The following is a 21,541-nucleotide window of genomic DNA, read 5'->3' as shown; positions in this document are numbered from 1 at the left end:
GCCACTAATGTAAATCCACAGTATTTGTATAATTACTTGATTATTACTTCTGAATCACCGATCTAAGAAGTAGAAATTAATCGTAGTGTCATGACTCTCCTGTTACGATCTGAAGGATCAGGTGACAATGGGTCCACTCTACAGCGTGCTCTCTGTCGTAGAGAAGGAGAGCGGGAAGTCGGCCCGCTTTATGGTCGGTCATAAAATACACTGCCTCTATTCTCTGTAGTGTTCCAGATCGGAATGTAAACTGTGGAACACAGAGAGACTCTTGGACATCAAACGTTTGAATAATTCAACAATATTTATATTTTTGAGAATGTGGGAGAGGTCCGTGGACACTTAAGGGACAGTCATGACGAGTGTGTTTCATTTGGTGATCTCATGAAGGACAGGAAACACACATTTGGTGATCTCATGAAGGACAGGAAACACACATAAGTACATTTCCCAGCTGTCAGGTTTACATCTAAATGTTGCGAAACGTATGTGATTGGACATGAAACTCTTTTTTTGGAAAGATGTAATGTGATGTTAACCTTCTAAATGAAAGTATTGATTTGCATATAAAGTTGAACTAGTCAGTGGCCACGCCCCCGTGAGGCCAGACATAACATCAGGCATCATGGAACCGCCCCTTCTTCCACAGAGTATAAAACACACTTCCTGCAAAATGTACATCAAGTCAGAGAACGCCGGGACGGAGTCCCCATGTCGGAATATCTGCATTTTTATAGGCCGAGGAGACCAGACAGCGTGTAGTTTGGGCTAAACGGCTGGAAATGCTTCAACTCTGAGACTATCAAATCACTACAGAATAAGAGCAAATCCTAGACGTATAGTTTACTAGTCTGCAGCTGGGAATTACTTAAGTCTAGTACGAGAATACCGACAACTGCGGAAGCATCTATTCTATGCAACTACCATCTGTAGGCCTGACGTTTCCATGACAACAGACACTATCCAGAGCCAACAGAGAAGACATTGTGACTTCTGGGGAAGTTAACCAGAGACTCTCTGATGAACTGAACTCTCCAGCAGACGGACCGGCGATTCCAATGGAGGAGACAACAACGTACGGCACTAAATATATACATTGCAAATTATCCTCGAATGAGCGGCCGTTCATGTGCAAAGGATTAGCATTTAAATGAATATAATTATCAACTATGTGTAGTGAATCCATTTAGTCCTTTCCCGCTCTTTCTCAGTCCCCACTCCTTTCCATTGTTTACCAAGCCGTCATATCTGCTTTGTCCACTAGGGACTTTTTTTCTTTGTATCATGTAGTAACCCAATTTTCTACTGTTTGTTTGTTGTGTATTTCTGTGATTATTTAGTTAGTTAGTAAATCAATAATTAAGCCAATTTGTAAATTGCTGATTCATCATTTAGGCGAGGGTTCGTGAAGCTATCCAAAGGTTTGCGATGTTCAGTAATAAGAACTGATGAGGTAATAATAATAATTCATTAATAAGCGACTGTGTTGATAAGATATGAAAATATCTAAAGAGTCGATTCTGTAAATAGAGACTCTATTAAAAAAAATCTGTGGTGCCCCGACTTCCTAGTTAAAGTTTACATGATTAGTTTAATCACGTAATAATAATTTCACACAATTGATTCGATAAAATAACAGTCTTCACATTTAATGAAAGTCCAGACATGATAATAGTGAAGCTTCTTCCTGATCTATGTTGAAATTAATCAAAGTTAAGTTTTCTTCTAAAAAGTAGAAATGTATTAAAGTTAAGCTTTCTTTCCATGAGTTTGTTTCAAGAGTTTCCAAACAGTTTTTATTTGCAGGTAGATTATTCTATTCTTTCAAGTTTAAGGTAAACCATCTCCATTTCCAACAATAGTGGATGTCTGTTTTCATTTAATAGGTCAAGTTGAAGGTGGGACATAAAATTAAAATGAAAACTAAATGTTCATATAAAAAGGTTAGCTGTTGATCAGGCACAGTTTCACAAGAGTTGTGGCAGTGTATAAACAGCAGTGAGTCACAGCTGACAGGGAAATACCCTTCAGGAAGGCATGGACTTGAACCAAGTCATTTTTCAACAAGCGGTTTAGAGGTACGAGTAAAGTGGCTTCTTAAACGGCCGCTAAAAATCTATGTGGAATCTCTTTTATGCTGTGGCAGAGAAACAATACATTTGTCCTGGTGTCCCTTACAAAATAACAACAATAACAAATCAAGTGAAATATTTCAAATGATACGTTTTTTAATAATCAAATTAAAATGTTTACGAGTCTGATAGGTGGTTTTCAGATGAGTGTGATGTGTGTGATGTTTCACACGTGAAAAAAAATCTCAGGTGGACCAATCAAATTGTAGAAACACCTTAATGATGATCAATGGAAACAGGATGCACCTGAACTCAATTTGGAGTCTCATAGCTGTTTTTGCTTTGTCATTATGGGGTATTGTGATGTCATTATGGGGTATTGTGATGTCATTATGGGGTATTGTGATGTCATTATGGGGTATTGTGATGTCATTATGGGGTATTATGATGTCATTATGGGGTAGTGTGATGTCATTATGGGGTATTGTGATGTCATTATGGGGTATTATGATGTCATTATGGGGTAGTGTGATGTCATTATTGGGTATTTTGTGTAGATTGACGAGGAAAATATTTAATATTTAATCCATTTTAGAATAAGTCTAACGTAACAAAATGTGAAAAAAGCGAAGGGGTCTGAATACTTTCTGAATGCACTGTAGGTACAGTACTCCATAATACTAACCTGATTGACAGAGTGAAAAGAGGTTCTTGAGTATTACTGCAAGAAATGTGGCAAAACTATTCACTTTTTGTCCTGAATACAAAGTGTTATGTTTGGGGCAAATACAAACCAACACATTGCTGAGTAACAAGCATATGCTTTTCAAGCATAATGGTGGCTGCATCATTTAATGGGATATGCTTGTAATCGTTAATGATTGGGGAGTTTTTCAGGATAAAAAAGAAACAGAATGGTGCTAAGCACAGGAAACTCCTAGAGAAAAATCTGTATCAGTCTGCTTTCCACCAGACACTGGGAGATGAATTCTGCAGCCTTTCAGCAGGACAATAACCTTAAACGCAAGGCCAAATCTACACTGGTCAAGTTACAGTTTTGACTTAAATCTGCTTGAAAATATAATGCAAGACTTGAAAAAATGGTTGTCCAGCAATGATCAACAACCAATTTGACAGAGCTTGAAGAATTCTGAAAAGAATAAATGGGCAAATAGTGTACAATCCAGGTGTGCAAACCAATTAGAGACTTACTCAGAAAGCTCTAATCTCTGCCAAAGGTGATTCTAACATGTACTGTATGTTGAATACTGATGTAAATGAGATATTTCCGTATTTATTTTTCTGTAAATTTGCAACAATTTCTAAAAAAACATGTTTTCATTTTGTCATTATGGGGTATTGTATCTAGATGGGAGAGAAATTAAATATAAATGTTTGAATTCAGGCTGCAACAACAAACATGTGGAGTATGCACATTCATTTCCAGTAGCTCCTGGATGGGATAGACATTTGTAATAGATTTCCAGTCGCTCCTAGGTGGGATGTGACATTTGTAATAGATTTCCAGTAGCTCCTAGATGGGAAGTGACATTTGTAATAGATTTCTAGTAGCTCCTAGGTGGGATGTGACATTTGTAATAGATTTCCAGTAGCTCCTAGGTGGGAAGTGACATTTGTAATAGATTTCCAGTAGCTCCTAGATGGGATGTGACATTTGTAATAGATTTCCAGTAGCTCCTAGATGGGATGTGACATTTGTAATAGATTTCCAGTAGCTCCTAGGTGGGATGTGACATTTGTAATACATTTCCAGTAGCTCCTAGGTGGGATGTGACATTTGTAATAGATTTCCAGTAGCTCCTAGATGGGATGTGACATTTGTAATAGATTTCCAGTCGCTCCTAGATGGGAAGTGACATTTGTAATAGATTTCCAGGTTCGCCAATGAATGTGTCTGACTGTGGAGAGTGGGTATGTTTATGGATGTCTTTTCACGTCTATTCCATGTAAAATAGCTATCATCAGTGGAGCTTCTTTTTTTTTTTTTTACAAAGTGCGTTTTTTACATTCAGCATGTTTTACTTATGATAACGTAATCTGTTTTACCATGGCATGATATAAGTGTGTGAATTATACAGACCACACACACACACACTCATTCATACACACACACATGGAGGAGACCAAAAAAACCAAATGTATTTTAGCTGAATTCACAGGTGTCAAAATTACTTAAATGGTCTATTTTCCCGTCTTACCCATCTGAGATAACTGTGGTCTATCATGGCTCCCCCTCTCAGATAACTGTGGTCTATCATGGCTCCCCCTCTCAGATAACTGTGGTCTATCATGGCTCCCCCTCTCAGATAACTGTGGTCTATCATGGCTCCCCCTCTCAGATAACTGTGGTCTATCATGGCTCCCCCTCTCAGATAACTGTGGTCTATCATGGCTCCCCCTCTCAGATAACTGTGGTCTATCATGGCTCCCCCTCTCAGATAACTGTGGTCTATCATGGCTCCCCCTCTCAGATAACTGTGGTCTATCATGGCTCCCCCTCTCAGATAACTGTGGTCTATCATGGCTCCCCCTCTCAGATAACTGTGGTCTATCATGGCTCCTCCTCTTGGATAACTGTGGTCTATCATGGCTCCCCCTCTCAGATAACTGTGGTCTATCATGGCTCCTCCTCTCAGATAACTGTGGTCTATCATGGCTCCTCCTCTTGGATAACTGTGGTCTATCATGGCTCCCCCTCTCAGATAACTGTGGTCTATCATGGCTCCCCCTCTCAGATAACTGTGGTCTATCATGGCTCCTCCTCTCAGATAACTGTGGTCTATCATGGCTCCTCCTCTCAGATAACTGTGGTCTATCATGGCTCCCCCTCTTGGATAACTGTGGTCTATCATGGCTCCCCCTCTCAGATAACTGTGGTCTATCATGGCTCCCCCTCTCAGATAACTGTGGTCTATCATGGCTCCCCCTCTCAGATAACTGTGGTCTATCATGGCTCCTCCTCTCAGATAACTGTGGTCTATCATGGCTCCTCCTCTCAGATAACTGTGGTCTATCATGGCTCCCCCTCTTGGATAACTGTGGTCTATCATGGCTCCCCCTCTCAGATAACTGTGGTCTATCATGGCTCCCCCTCTCAGATAACTGTGGTCTATCATGGCTCCTCCTCTCAGATAACTGTGGTGTATCATGGCTCCTCCTCTCAGATAACTGTGGTCTATCATGGCTCCTCCTCTTGGATAACTGTGGTCTATCATGGCTCCTCCTCTCAGTGGGGATACTGAAGCTGTCAAAGAAACAGATGGGAAGGTCATGTGATCAAGATTGAGAAACAACATGTTCCATCGATCTCTATCGAGTGACTTAATTACTTCCCCCAATAGCAGCTCCTCGGCTGCCCAGCCAGCTGGCGGGTCAGTTCACCTCACGTCTCCTCCTGATTTAATTGATAATTATGAGCCGTGAGCCCACCCCTCCCGCCCACCCCCCACCCCTCCTGCCCACCCCCCTTGTTTTTGTCTCTGCTTTTCGCTCCTGAAGTTCTTGATTTCCAGTTAAATTAAAATTATGCAAATAGAGTGTAAATGAGAGATGAGGTCTGGGCACCCCCATGAGTATCTAACAGGGCTGTCTGAAATGGTTGCCTCCTAATAGCTGATTGGCTGAGTGGGGACTTAGTCACATTTCTGCCAAAATCAAGTGCTTGGATTTCAAGGTTTAGTTCCATCAGTTGGGAGTGTTAAACTTTGCTTTGATTAGGGCTCCTGGGCTTTATTTATCTATTCATTATTTTAGAAATAAATTACATTTCGTATGACGATCAGAGAAACACAAGGTGAAACATAAAAGGTGCAACAATTTTACCTTGAGGAACAAACCGAATTTGAGTTTTTGTAAATATCCCTCATCCATTTTCTTTTTCTTCTTCAGATATCGCTGTTAGATCTCAATAGGTGAAAAATAAACAAGATTCTCACATATGTCGTTGTGACGTGCAACCTCATGTAACTTTCCTCTCTAGATGATGTGGCTGATACAAAACTCGGGAAATTATGTGTCACGCCCTGGCCTTAGTTATCTTATTATTTTGGTTAGGTCAGGGTGTGACCTGGGGGATTTCTGTGTTTTGTCTGGTCTAGGGTTTTTTGTATGTTTATGGGGCTGTTTCCTTTCTAGATAGTTTGTATGTCTATGGTTGCCTAGATTGGTTTCTCAATTAGAGGCAGCTGTCTATCGTTGTCTCTGATTGGGAACCATATTTAGGCAGCCATATTCTGTGGGTACTTTGTGGGTGGTTGTCTTCTGTCTTTGTGTCATTGCACCAGATAGGACTGTTTCGGTTTTCACATTTGTTGTTTTGTATTTTGTAGTGTTCTTGTGTATGGTCTTGATTAAACATGTTGAACTCTAACCACGCTGTATTTTTTGTCCTCGCCTGCCTCTCCTGATTTTACCATTCTCCCCCACCAGGTCCAAATCCTTATTGAATTGTCTCCCATCTCGTTTGTCTCCTATGTAATATTCCTGCATATCATAGTGGAGGTAGGAGGGTGGTTGGGGAAAAGTGGCCCGCTGATCCTCTCTCCAGGAGAGACGGGAGAGGAGTAGTGTTGATCTGTATAATAGTTAAAGTTGCTTTATAAACCTGATGGATGCTAACACTGACTGAACTGACACGAGGACGCCACCGCCAGATACCTTACCGCTGAATACACTAAGTCACATAAACACAGAGCATGCCCTCGCTGTCGAGATCTGAATACACTATGTCACATAGACACAGAGCATGCCCTCGCTGTCGAGATCTGAATACACTATGTCACATAGACACAGAGCATGCCCTCGCTGTCGAGAATACACTACATCACAGACACAGAGCATGCCCTCGCTGTCGAGAATACACTACATCACATAGACACAGAGCATGCCCTCGCTGTCGAGATCTGAATACACTATGTCACATAGACACAGAGCAATGCCCTCGCTGTCGAGAATACACTACATCACATAGACACAGAGCATGCCCTCGCTGTCGAGATCTGAATATACTATGTCACATAGACACAGAGCATGCCCTCGCTGTCGAGATCTGAATATACTATGTCACATAGACACAGAGCAATGCCCTCGCTGTCGAGAATACACTACATCACATAGACACAGAGCATGCCCTCGCTGTCGAGATCTGAATATACTATGTCACATAGACACAGAGCATGCCCTCGCTGTCGAGATCTGAATATACTATGTCACATAGACACAGAGCATGCCCTCGCTGTCGAGATCTGAATACACTATGTCACATAGACACAGAGCATGCCCTCGCTGTCGAGATCTGAATATACTATGTCACATAGACACAGAGCATGCCCTCGCTGTCGAGATCTGAATACACTATGTCACATAGACACAGAGCATGCCCTCGCTGTCGAGATCTGAATATACTATGTCACATAGACACAGAGCATGCCCTCGCTGTCGAGATCTGAATATACTATGTCACATAGACACAGAGCATGCCCTCGCTGTCGAGAATACACTACATCACATAGACACAGAGCATGCCCTCGCTGTCGAGAATACACTACATCACATAGACACAGAGCATGCCCTCGCTGTCGAGATCTGAATACACTATGTCACATAGACACAGAGCATGCCCTCGCTGTCGAGATCTGAATATACTATGTCACATAGACACAGAGCATGCCCTCGCTGTCGAGAATACACTACATCACAGACACAGAGCATGCCCTCGCTGTCGAGAATACACTACATCACATAGACACAGAGCATGCCCTCGCTGTCGAGATCTGAATACACTATGTCACATAGACACAGAGCATGCCCTCGCTGTCGAGAATACACTACATCACATAGACACAGAGCATGCCCTCGCTGTCGAGATCTGAATATACTATGTCACATAGACACAGAGCAATGCCCTCGCTGTCGAAGGGTTTATTGATCGCCTAATAATTCCACAGTCAACGTAGCGTATTTACGGATAACTTTCCGTGTGAGTAAAGTACCCTCACTTGCATCCCATTTGACTTTCATGCTTTTACTTGAGCAAATGACAGGTAGAAATGGAGCCGTTAGTGTCTCTTGCTACTGAAATGGAATGGAATAATTAGCAGTGTGAGAGATAACCAACACAAAAAGAGCTTGCAGCTGTTGCCGTGGTAATTGCTTTCAACTGTTTTTTTTGTTGTTGTTGTTGACAAACCTATCTGTGCTTTTGCCTGAACTTGGGCTCCAGAGTTCAGTGAGATAAAGAGGGAGTGAGTTGGGGAGAGAGGGTGTGAAGAAAAGAAGAGATAACACCAGGCAGAAGAACAGAAAGTGCAGGGCATTTTCTATCCCGGGGGAGGGGAAGACTGCCTCTTGGGATGTCGGGGAAGACTGCCTCTTGGGACGTTGGGGAAGACTGCCTCTTGGGACGTTGGGGAAGACTGCCTCTTGGGATGTCAGGGAAGACTGCCTCTTGGGACGTTGGGGAAGACTGCCTCTTGGGATGTCGGGAAAGACTGCCTCTTGGGATGTCGGGGAAGACTGCCTCTTGGGACGTCGGGGAAGACTGCCTCTTGGGACGTTGGGGAAGACTGCCTCTTGGGACGTTGGGGAAGACTGCCTCTTGGGACGTTGGGGAAGACTGCCTCTTGGGACGTTGGGGAAGACTGCCTCTTGGGACGTTGGGGAAGACTGCCTCTTGGGACGTCGGGGAAGACTGCCTCTTGGGATGTTGAGGAAGGCTGCATCTTGGGACGTTGGGGAAGACTGCCTCTTGGGATGTCGGGGAAGGCTGCATCTTGGGACGTTGAGGAAGGCTGCATCTTGGGACGTCGGGGAAGGCTGCCTCTTGGGAGGTTGTCCACTGGTGATTAGCTGCTGTTTGTGTCAGGGTCATGATACATGACTTATTGATGGCTGTTGTCTAATAGGACATTCCTGTCATCACCATAGAGACCAGGCAGTGACTGTCATCACCATAGAGACCAGGCGCTGACTGACAGGAGATGTGGAGTGATGTGTTGGGGTGATATTACAAAACTTGGGCAATATCTGGGCAATATAAAATACATATATGTTTTGTTTGTCCGCATAGGAAAAACCTTTTTGGTTTCAGGTAGAACATTTTGCTGGTGAAAGGGTTCCACGTAGAACCATAGGGTTCTCCTATGGGGACAACTGAATAACCCTTTATGGTTTTAGGTAGCACCTTCTTTTGTAAGGATGCAGGGCAAAACAGAGCTAATCAAAACAGTGCAAAGCAACGTAAATCTTTAATCTACAGACAGTTAACCAAAACATAATTATGATATAATTGTGGAAAATGTACATTTATACTGTGTATTTGAGAGTAGGATAATTATTGGTGTGGTTATTATCTGAGGTAAAACATTGATTACACAAGTGGGAAGTGGGAAGAAACACACACTCGCACACACACACACACACACACACACACACAATCCCAACCAAATCAAACACATCGTATCGTATTTGATCATGTGTCAACGCTGATGCTTCTTTTTTTCGCTTCAGGATCACGTTTTGCCACATCCCCTTCCAGAGTAAATGGCTGTACGTGGGCACAGAGCGTGGCAACACACACATCGTCAACATCGAATCCTTCGTTCTGTCTGGATACGTCATCATGTGGAACAAGGCCATAGAGTTGTGAGTTAAATCATCAGATTATACGCAAATGATCAACTGTCAATGATTACCATAATGAGAAGGATTACTGTATGACAGCGTTGAGTTAAAAGCGGTGATGATGTCATGTCGTTCTGTCCTAAAACCTCTTACTCTGTCACCTCATGTTGTTCTGTCCAAAAAAACCTCTTACTCTGTCACCTCATGTTGTTCTGTCCTAAAACCTCTTACACTGTCACCTCATGCCGTTCTGTCCTAAAACCTCTTACACTGTCACCTCATGTCGTTCTGTCCAAAAAAAAACTCTTACACTGTCACCTCATGTCGTTCTGTCCAAAAAAAACTCTTACACTGTCACCTCATGTCGTTCTGTCCTAAAACCTCTTACTCGGTCACCTCGTGTCGTTCTGTCCTAAAACCTCTTACTCGGTCACCTCGTGTCGTTCTGTCCTAAAACCTCTTACTCTGTCACCTCATGTTGTTCTGTCCTAAAACCTCTTACACTGTCACCTCATGCCGTTCTGTCCTAAAACCTCTTACACTGTCACCTCATGTCGTTCTGTCCTAAAACCTCTTGCACTGTCACCTCGTGTCATTTGTCAACTAATCCCAGTTGAAAGTTGGTAACCTAACTTTGCTCACGTTGCCATGACGGCGGTGTTAGATCGTGGTCATGCAATAGCTGCGACTACTTAACATGCAGAGAGGCACATGCACCGTCACCGTGGAGTATGTGTTGAGTGGGTTTTGAAGAGTAGTTCAATGAAATTGAAACATGCATGTTTTCCATCCTCAACAAAATATTGAACTGGAGAGCCATCGAAGCTCGTGTTGTTTGATTGAGCTGAAGTGCTTCTTCCTCTCTCAGTACTCCTCCCGTGCTCCTTCACGGGGAAAGCAACCCTCTAACGCAAACTAACTGCAGAGGAGAAGGAGATTTGTTTTTCCCTCCGCTCAGTCATGCTCGAGTAGGTTGGTGTGTGTGTGTGTGTGTGTGTGTGTGTTCATTTGCTGGAACTAAGTAAGACCTTCCACAGGTATTAAATTGGAAGTTTTATTTTCATGACATTTACCATATGGACTTTCAGGCTTAACTCAAATTAAGGTGGAGGAGAAGTGATTAAACTTTCAGCTCAATACACAATCACACGTTAAGTGTGCACACACACACGCACACACACGCATGCACAGGCACACACAAATACACACACACACGCACACACACGCACAGGCACACGCAAATACACACACATACACACACCTAATTACACACCATTTTTTTTAAAACTCTTTTCCTTTAAGACCGTAAGCTTGCGCCAAGACACTCATTACATGGTGTTTGTATCTCCCTCCTGAGTACTGACTGAGCGGGGGTTTGTATCTCCCTCCTGAGTACTGACTGAACGGGGGTTTGTTTCTCCCTCCTGAGTACTGACTGAGCGGGGGTTTTATCTCCCTCCTGAGTACTGACTGAGCGGGTGTTTGTATCTCCCTCCTGAGTATTGACTGAGCGGGTGTTTGTATCTCCCTCCTGAGTATTGACTGAGCGGGTGTTTGTATCTCCCTCCTGAGTATTGACTGAGCGGGTGTTTGTATCTCCCTCCTGAGTACTGACTGAGCGGGTGTTTGTATCTCCCTCCTGAGTACTGACTGAGCGGGGGTTTGTAGCTCCCTCCTGAGTATTGACTGAGCGGGTGTTTGTATCTCCCTCCTGAGTATTGACTGAGCGGGGGTTTGTATCTCCCTCCTGAGTACTGACTGAACGGGTGTTTGTATCTCCCTCCTGAGTACTGACTGAACGGGTGTTTGTATCTCCCTCCTGAGTACTGACTGAGCGGGTGTTTGTATCTCCCTCCTGAGTATTGACTGAGCGGGGGTTTGTTTCTCCCTCCTGAGTACTGACTGAGCGGGGGTTTGTATCTCCCTCCTGAGTACTGACTGAGCGGGTGTTTGTATCTCCCTCCTGAGTATTGACTGAACGGGTGTTTGTATCTCCCTCCTGAGTACTGACTGAACGGGTGTTTGTATCTCCCTCCTGAGTACTGACTGAACGGGTGTTTGTATCTCCCTCCTGAGTACTGACTGAGAGGGGGTTTGTATCTCCCTCCTGCGTACTGACTGAGCGGTGAGACACGAGGCATATTCAATTAATCTCAATAGAGCTGCAGTGCTGTCAGGAAAGGGATTTATTATACCACACATTGGCATTTCCTGCAACAACAAAAAAGGGCGATCAAATTAAAATCCCACATTTGTAAAGCAAGTATGCCTGCTGCACTTTATTCACAGCTTCCAGGACGGGGCCAGGAGACCATCTACTACCCATAATGCTGTTGTCTGGGTCTTTACCTCCAGTGCTCAGTACCGTACCTTACATTTTAGAATCTGTGTAAGAAAACAAGGATAAGTAAAGCAGAGCCTCAAATCAAAGGAAAAATCCCAGAAGCCTTGTGGGAAGCAGGAAGCTCGGTGGGAAAGCAGGAAGCTCGGTGGGAGAGCCAGAAGCTCGAATGGAAAGCAGGAAGCTCGGTGGGAAAGCAGGAAGCTAGGTGGGAAAGCAGGAAGCTCGGTGGGAAAGCAGGAAGCTCGGTGGGAAAGCAGGAAGCTCGGTGGGAAAGCCGGAAGCTCGGTGGGAAAGCAGGAAGCTCGAATGGAAAGCCGGAAGCTCGGTGGGAAAGCAGGAAGCTCGGTGGGAAAGCTGGAAGCTCGAATGGAAATCCGGAAGCTCGGTGGGAAAGCAGGAAGCTCGGTGGGAAAGCTGGAAGCTCGGTGGGAAAGCAGGAAGCTCGGCGGGAAAGCTGGAAGCTCGGTGGGAAAGCAGGAAGTTCGGTGGGAAAGCAGGAAGTTCGGTGGGAAAGCAGGAAGCTCGGTGGGAAAGCTGGAAGCTCGAATGGAAAACAGGAAGCTCGGTGGGAAAGCAGGAAGCTCGATGGGAAAGCAGGAAGCTCGGTGGGAAAGCAGGAAGCTCGGTGGGAAAGCAGGAAGCTCGGTGGGAAAGCAGGAAGCTCGATGGAAGGGAACATGCTTCATTAAGACGACAGGGCTCCTTCCTTCCTAATCACTTCTCCTGCTCCAGCTCATATTTTACAAGACAAAAGTGTCCAAAATGTATAAAAAAGAAACTCTAAAATAAAAGAGTTGGAAAAATTATTCAAAATGTTGACATGATATTATTCATACTGTTTACTGGTCTCTATAAAGCTCAGTGTTTGAGCAGTCACTCCCTGATTCCCTATACCTTCCTTAATTAGCACATTATTTTCAAATGAGTTTATCAGTCTAATTTAATCTGGTTCAGGCCAGCAGCCTACTGTTTTATTGTCTGTTGATGACGGCGTGCGGAGATAGACGTGTGTGTGTATGTGTTTGTGTGTGAGTGTGTGTGAGTGAGTGTGAATTACCATGATTCTACTCAGCTTGACTGGCTCGGGGACCCAAGGATGTTGGGAAATTTGTTTGTCAACATCAGGCATTTCTCCTGAGAAAGGGAGAGATTGGGGGGGGGGGGGGGGGGGGGGGTAGAGAAAAAGAGAGAGAGAGAGACAGCCATTCTGAATCAACAAGAGAAAGGGGAGTGCACTGCCACTGTGACTGGCATTACTGCAGACCCAGTATATATTGGCTGTCATTACTGCAGACCCAGTATATATTGACTGTCATTACTGCAGGCCCAGTATATATTGGCTGTCATTACTGCAGACCCAGTATATATTGACTGTCATTACTGCAGGCCCAGTATATATTGACTGTCATTACTGCAGGCCCAGTATATATTGGCTGTCATTACTGCAGACCCAGTATATATTGACTGTCATTACTGCAGGCCCAGTATATATTGGCTGTCATTACTGCAGACCCAGTATATATTGACTGTCATTACTGCAGGCCCAGTATATATTGGCTGTCATTACTGCAGACCCAGTATATATTGGCTGTCATTACTGCAGACCCAGTATATATTGACTGTCACTACTGCAGACCCAGTATAGATTGACTGTCATTACTGCAGACCCAGTATATATTGACTGTCATTACTGCAGACCCAGTATATATTGGCTGTCATTACTGCAGACCCAGTATATATTGACTGTCATTACTGCAGACCCAGTATAGTGTATATTGACTGTCACTACTGCAGACCCAGTATAGTGTATATTGACTGTCATTACTGCAGACCCAGTATATATTGACTGCCACTGCTGCAGACCCAGTATATATTGGCTGTCATTACTGCAGACCCAGTATATATTGACTGTCATTACTGCAGGCCCAGTATATATTGGCTGTCATTACTGCAGACCCAGTATATATTGACTGTCATTACTGCAGGCCCAGTATATATTGGCTGTCATTACTGCAGACCCAGTATATATTGTCTGTCATTACTGCAGGCCCAGTATATATTGACTGTCACTACTGCAGACCCAGTATATATTGACTGTCACTACTGCAGACCCAGTATATATTGACTGTGGAGTGCCTGGTACCAAAGCCCTGAGCCTTAGTCACTCAGCACTGTTTCCTTTAATTGTCATGTTGTTGTTTGGGCAACGTACAGTTATCCTCATCAAATCAAATCAAATCAAATGTATTTATATAGCCCTTCGTACATCAGCTGATATCTCAAAGTGCTGTACAGAAACCCAGCCTAAAACCCCAAACAGCAAGCAATGCAGGTGTAGAAGCACGGTGGCTAGGAAAAACTCCCTAGAAAGGCCAAAACCTAGGAAGAAACCTAGAGAGGAACCAGGCTATGTGGGGTGGCCAGTCCTCTTCTGGCTGTGCCGGGTGGAGATTATAACAGAACATGGCCAAGATGTTCAAATGTTCATAAATGACCAGCATGGTCGAATAATAATAAGGCAGAACAGTTGAAACTGGAGCAGCAGCACAGTCAGGTGGAAGTTGAAACTGGAGCAGCAGCATGGCCAGGTGGACTGGGGACAGCAATGAGTCATCATGTCAGGTAGTCCTGACACTCAATCCTCATCAGCTGTAATGCTATGGGATGTGACAGTCAACCAGTGAAGAGACATCTTGTCGTGTTGTTGCTTGGGCAATGTACAGTTATTGTAACGGCGTTCTTCGTTTGTAGAAAGAGAGTCGGACCGAAATGCAGCGTGGTGGTTACTCATGTTCTTTAATGAATGAAAAGTGACGATACATGAAATAACTTAATAAATACAAAAACAACAAACGGAACGTGAAACCTAATACAGCCTATCTGGTGAACACAACACAGAGACAGGAACAATCACCCACGAAATACAAAGTGAAACTCAGGCTACCTAAATACGGTTCCCAATCAGAGACAACAAGAAACACCTGACTGATCGAGAACCGCCTCAGGCAGCCCAAACCTAACTAGACACACCCCTAATCATAGCAATCCCAATCCTATAAAACCCCAATGCGAAACACAACACGTAAACCCATGTCACACCCTGGCCTGACCAAAATATATAACGAAAACACAAAAACCCAAGACCAAGGCGTGACAGAACCCCCCCCCCCCCCCCCCCCCCCCCCCCCCAAGGTGCGGACTCCCGGACGCACCTCAAAACCATAGGGAGGGTCCGGGTGGGCGTCTGTCATTGGTGGCGGCTCCGGCTCGGGACGTGGACCCCACTTCATTAATGTCCTCGTTCCTCCCCTTCGCGTCCTGGGATAATCCACCCTCGCCGCCGACCATGGCCTAATAGTCCTCACCCAGAACCCCACAGAACTAAGGAGCAGCTCGTGACTGAGGGGCATCTCGGGACTGAGGGACAGCTCGGGACTGAGGGGCAGCCCGGAACTGAGGGGCAGCCCGGAACTGAGGGGCAGCCCGGAACTGAGGGGAAGCCCAGTACTGAGAGGAAGCCCAGTACTGAGAGGAAGCCCAGTACTGAGAGGAAGCCCAGTACTGAGAGGAAGCCCAGTACTGAGATGAAGCTCAGGTAGGTAGTAGGCTCCGGTAGATCCTGGCTGGCTGGCGGATCTGGAAGATTCAGGTTGACTAGCAGATCTGGAAGATTCTGGTTGACTGGCGGATCTAGCTGCTCTATGCAGACTGACAGCTCTGACTGCTCCATGCAGGCTGACAGCTCCTTGCAGACTGGCAGCTCTTTGCAGACTGACAGCTCTGACTGCTCCATGCAGGCTGACAGCTCCTTGCAGACTGACAGCTCCTTGCAGACTGACAGCTCCCTGCAGACTGACAGCTCCTTGCAGACTGACAGCTCTGACTGCTCCATGCAGACTGGCAGCTCCTTGCAGACTGGCAGCTCCTTGCAGACTGGCAGCTCCTTGCAGACTGACAGCTCTGGCTGCTTCATGCAGACTGACAGCTCCTTGCAGACTGGCAGCTCCTTGCAGACTGACAGCTCCTTGCAGACTGACAGCTCCTTGCAGACTGACAGTTCCCTGCAGACTGGCAGCTCCTTGCAGACTGGCAGCTCCTTGCAGACTGGCAGCTCCTTGCAGACTGGCAGCTCCTTGCAGACTGGCAGGTCCTTGCAGACTGACAGCTCCCTGCAGACTGGCAGCTCAGGCTGCCTCAAACAGGCAGGAGGCTCCGGCAGCGCTGTAGAGAGAGAAGGCTCTGATAGCGCAGAACAGGCGGGAGACTCCGACAGCGCAGGAGAGGAGGAAAATGCTGGCTGCGCTGAACAGGCGGGAGACTCCGACAGAGCAGGAGAGGCGAGGCGCACTGTAGGCCTGATGCGTGGTGCGGGCACTGGTGATACTGGAGCGAGGACATGCACAGGAAGCCTGGTGCGGGGAGCTGCTACCGGAGGACTGGTGTGTGGAGGTGGCTCTGGATAGACCGGACCGTGCAGGCGCACTGGAGCTCTTGAGCACCGAGCCTGCCCAAGCTTACCTGGCTCGATGCCCACTCTAGCCCGGCCAATACGAAGGGCTGGTATGAACCGTACCGGGCTATGCACCCGCACTGGAGACACCGTGCGCTCACTAGCATAACACGGTGCCTGCCCGGTCTCTTTAGCCCCCCGGTAGGCACAGGGAGTTTGCGCAGGTCTCCTACCTGGCATAGCCATACTCCCTGTAAGCCCCCCCCCCAGAAAATTGGGGGGCCGACTCTCAGGCTTCCATCCGCGTCGCCGTGCTGCCTCCTCATACCAGCGCCTCTCTGCTTTAGCCTCTAGTTCTTCCTTGGGACGGCGATATTCTCCAGGCTGAGCCCAGGGTCCTTTTCCGTCCAGTTCCTCCTCCCATGTCCAATACTCCAAGTGATGCAGCCTCTCCCACTGCAACTGCTCTTCACGATTAGCAGGGAGAGTTGGCTCAGGTCTGACACCCGACTCAGCCACTCTCCCTCTGAGCCCCCCCCAATACATTTTTGGGGGTGCATTTCGCGTTTCCTTGCCAACCGTGTTCCCTCGTATCGTCGACTCTTATCTCCGGCTGCCTCTGCTCTCCTCAGTGCTTCCACCTGTTCCCATGGGAGGCGATCTCTTCCAGCCAGTATCTCCTCCCAAGTGTAACAACCTTTGCCATCCAATACGTCTTCCCATGTCCATTCCTCCTTTCGCTTTTCCTGCGGTCGCTGCCTGTTTCCACGCTGCTCGGTCCGTGTGTGGTGGGTGATTCTGTAACGGCGTTCTTCGTTTGTAGAAAGAGAGTCGGACCGAAATGCAGCGTGGTGGTTACTCATGTTCTTTAATGAATGAAAAGTGACGATACATGAAATAACTTAATAAATACAAAAACAACAAACGGAACGTGAAACCTAATACAGCCTATCTGGTGACACAACACAGAGACAGGAACAATCACCCACGAAATACAAAGTGAAACTCAGGCTACCTAAATACGGTTCCCAATCAGAGACAACAAGAAACACCTGACTGATCGAGAACCGCCTCAGGCAGCCCAAACCTAACTAGACACACCCCTAATCATAGCAATCCCAATCCTATAAAACCCCAATGCGAAACACAACACGTAAACCCATGTCACACCCTGGCCTGACCAAAATATATAACGAAAACACAAAAACCTAAGACCAAGGCGTGACAGTCATCCTCATCAGCTGTAATGCTATGGGATGTGACACTGATCCAGTGAAGAGACATCTTGTCGTGTTGTTGTTTGGGCAACGTACAGTTATCCTCATCAGCTGTAATGCTATGGGATGTGACAGTCAACCAGTGAAGAGACATCTTGTCGTGTTGTTGCTTGGGCAACGTACAGTTATCCTCATCAGCTGTAATGCTATGGGATGTGACAGTCAACCAGTGAAGAGACATCTTGTCGTGTTGTTGCTTGGGCAACGTACAGTTATCCTCATCAGCTGTAATGCTATGGGATGTGACAGTCAACCAGTGAAGAGACATCTTGTCGTGTTGTTGCTTGGGCAATGTACAGTTATCCTCATCAGCTGTAATGCTATGGGATGTGACAGTCAACCAGTGAAGAGACATCTTGTCGTGTTGTTGCTTGGGCAACGTACAGTTATCCTCATCAGCTGTAATGCTATGGGATGTGACAGTCAGCCAGTGAAGAGACATCTTGTCATGTTGTTGTTTGGGCAACGTACAGTTATCCTCATCAGCTGTAATGCTATGGGATGTGACAGTCACCCAGTGAAGAGACATCTTGTCGTGTTAGGTATGCCCTTCCCAAATGTCTCCACCAGTGCCGAGGCAGGATGCAGGTATGACGCACAGGAACAGCATACAGATGCAGGATCTTAATTTGAATCCGTTTTTTTTTAAAGCAGAAAAATAATCCTGCAGCAACAGTGAATTATTTTTTTAAAAATTTGATTTAACTAGGCAAGTCAGTTAAGAACAAATTCTTATTTTCAATGACGGCCTAGGAACAGTGGGTTAACTGTCTGTTCAGGAGCAGAACGACAGATTTGTACCTTGTCAGCTCGGGGATTTGAACTTGCAACCTTCTGGTTACTAGTCCAACGCTCTAACCACTAGGCTACCCTGCCGCCTCTACACTCTAACCACTAGGCTACCCTGCCACCTCTACACTCTAACCACTAGGCTACCTGCCGCCTCTACACTCTAACAACTAGGCTACCCTGCCGCCTCTACACTCTAACCACTAGGCTACCCTGCCGCCTCTACACTCTAACCACTAGGCTACCTGCCGCCTCTACACTCTAACCACTAGGCTACCCTGCCACCTCTACACTCTAACCACTAGGCTACCCTGCCGCCTCTACACTCTAACCACTAGGCTACCCTGCCTCCTCTACACTCTAACCACTAGGCTACCTGCCACCTCTACACTCTAACCACTAGGCTACCTGCCGCCTCTACACTCTAACCACTAGGCTACCCTACCTCCTCTACACTCTAACCACTAGGCTACCTGCCGCCTCTACACTCTAACCACTAGGCTACCTGCCGCCTCTACACTCTAACCACTAGGCTACCTACCACCTCTACACTCTAACCACTAGGCTACGCTGCCACCTCTACACTCTAACCACTAGGCTACCCTGCCACCTCTACACTCTAACCACTAGGCTACCCTGCCACCTCTACACTCTAACCACTAGGCTACCCTGCCACCTCTACACTCTAACCACTAGGCTACCCTGCCACCTCTACACTCTAACCACTAGGCTACCCTGCCACCTCTACACTCTAACCACTAGGCTACCCTGCCGCCTCTACACTCTAACCACTAGGCTACCCTGCCTCCTCTACACTCTAACCACTAGGCTACCTGCCACCTCTACACTCTAACCACTAGGCTACCTGCCGCCTCTACACTCTAACCACTAGGCTACCTGCCACCTCTACACTCTAACCACTAGGCTACCTGCCGCCTCTACACTCTAACCACTAGGCTACCCTGCCACCTCTACACTCTAACCACTAGGCTACCTGCCACCTCTACACTCTAACCACTAGGCTACCCTGCCACCTCTACACTCTAACCACTAGGCTACCCTGCCACCTCTACACTCTAACCACTAGGCTACCCTGCCACCTCTACACTCTAACCACTAGGCTACCCTGCCACCTCTACACTCTAACCACTAGGCTACCTGCCACCTCTACACTCTAACCACTAGGCTACCCTGCCACCTCTACACTCTAACCACTAGGCTACCCTACCTCCTCTACACTCTAACCACTAGGCTACCTGCCGCCTCTACACTCTAACCACTAGGCTACCTGCCGCCTCTACACTCTAACCACTAGGCTACCTACCACCTCTACACTCTAACCACTAGGCTACGCTGCCACCTCTCCACTCTAACCACTAGGCTACCCTGCCACCTCTACACTCTAACCACTAGGCTACCCTGCCACCTCTACACTCTAACCACTAGGCTACCCTGCCACCTCTACACTCTAACCACTAGGCTACCCTGCCACCTCTACACTCTAACCACTAGGCTACCTGCCACCTCTACACTCTAACCACTAGGCTACCCTGCCACCTCTACACTCTAACCACTAGGCTACCCTACCTCCTCTACACTCTAACCACTAGGCTACCTGCCGCCTCTACACTCTAACCACTAGGCTACCTGCCGCCTCTACACTCTAACCACTAGGCTACCTACCACCTCTACACTCTAACCACTAGGCTACGCTGCCACCTCTACACTCTAACCACTAGGCTACCCTGCCACCTCTACACTCTAACCACTAGGCTACCTGCTACCTCTACACTCTAACCACTAGGCTACCTGCCGCCTCTACACTCTAACCACTAGGCTACCCTACCTCCTCTACACTCTAACCACTAGGCTACCCTGCCACCTCTACACTCTAACCACTAGGCTACCTGCCACCTCTACACTCTAACCACTAGGCTACGCTGCCACCTCTACACTCTAACCACTAGGCTACCCTACCTCCTCTACACTCTAACCACTAGGCTACCCTGCCGCCTCCACACTCTAACCACTAGGCTACCTGCCGCCTCTACACTCTAACCACTAGGCTACCCTACCTCCTCTACACTCTAACCACTAGGCTACCTGCCGCCTCTACACTCTAACCACTAGGCTACCCTGCCACCTCTACACTCTAACCACTAGGCTACCTGCCACCTCTACACTCTAACCACTAGGCTACCCTGCCACCTCTACACTCTAACCACTAGGCTACCCTGCCACCTCTACACTCTAACCACTAGGCTACCTGCCACCTCTACACTCTAACCACTAGGCTACCCTGCCACCTCTACACTCTAACCACTAGGCTACCCTGCCACCTCTACACTCTAACCACTAGGCTACCTGCCACCTCTACACTCTAACCACTAGGCTACCTGCCGCCTCTACACTCTAACCACTAGGCTACCCTACCTCCTCTACACTCTAACCACTAGGCTACCCTGCCACCTCTACACTCTAACCACTAGGCTACCTGCCACTTCTACACTCTAACCACTAGGCTACGCTGCCACCTCTACACTCTAACCACTAGGCTACCTGCCACCTCTACACTCTAACCACTAGGCTACCCTGCCACCTCTACACTCTAACCACTAGGCTACCCTGCCACCTCTACACTCTAACCACTAGGCTACCCTGCCCCCTCTACACTCTAACCACTAGGCTACCCTGCCGCCTCTACACTCTAACCACAAGGCTACCCTACCACCTCTACACTCTAACCACTAGGCTACCCTGCCACCTCTACACTCTAACCACTAGGCTACCTACCTCCTCTACACTCTAACCACTAGGCTACCCTACCACCTCTACACTCTAACCACTAGGCTACCCTGCCACCTCTACACTCTAACCACTAGGCTACCCTGCCACCTCTACACTCTAACCACTAGGCTACCCTGCCACCTCTACACTCTAACCACTAGGCTACCCTGCCACCTCTACA

At 46.9% G+C, this 21,541-nt stretch overlaps 1 protein-coding gene across 1 annotated transcript in view; it reads left to right on the top strand.

The window, feature by feature from the left end:
• LOC109880766 (syntaxin-binding protein 5-like) overlaps nucleotides 1-21,541 on the top strand; it is a 309,642-nt gene that overhangs the window by 156,094 nt on the left and 132,007 nt on the right. The window contains exon 5 of the mRNA XM_031801429.1: nucleotides 9,600-9,734. Within this exon, the coding sequence (XP_031657289.1) occupies nucleotides 9,600-9,734 (135 nt within the window). The remainder of the gene's footprint in view (nucleotides 1-9,599; nucleotides 9,735-21,541) is intronic.

This window comes from Oncorhynchus kisutch, linkage group LG2 (assembly GCF_002021735.2).
Source record: "Oncorhynchus kisutch isolate 150728-3 linkage group LG2, Okis_V2, whole genome shotgun sequence".
Classification (NCBI taxonomy): domain Eukaryota; kingdom Metazoa; phylum Chordata; class Actinopteri; order Salmoniformes; family Salmonidae; genus Oncorhynchus; species Oncorhynchus kisutch.
Note: the sequence above shows the minus strand (reverse complement) of the source record. Positions and strands in the feature narration are given on the sequence as shown.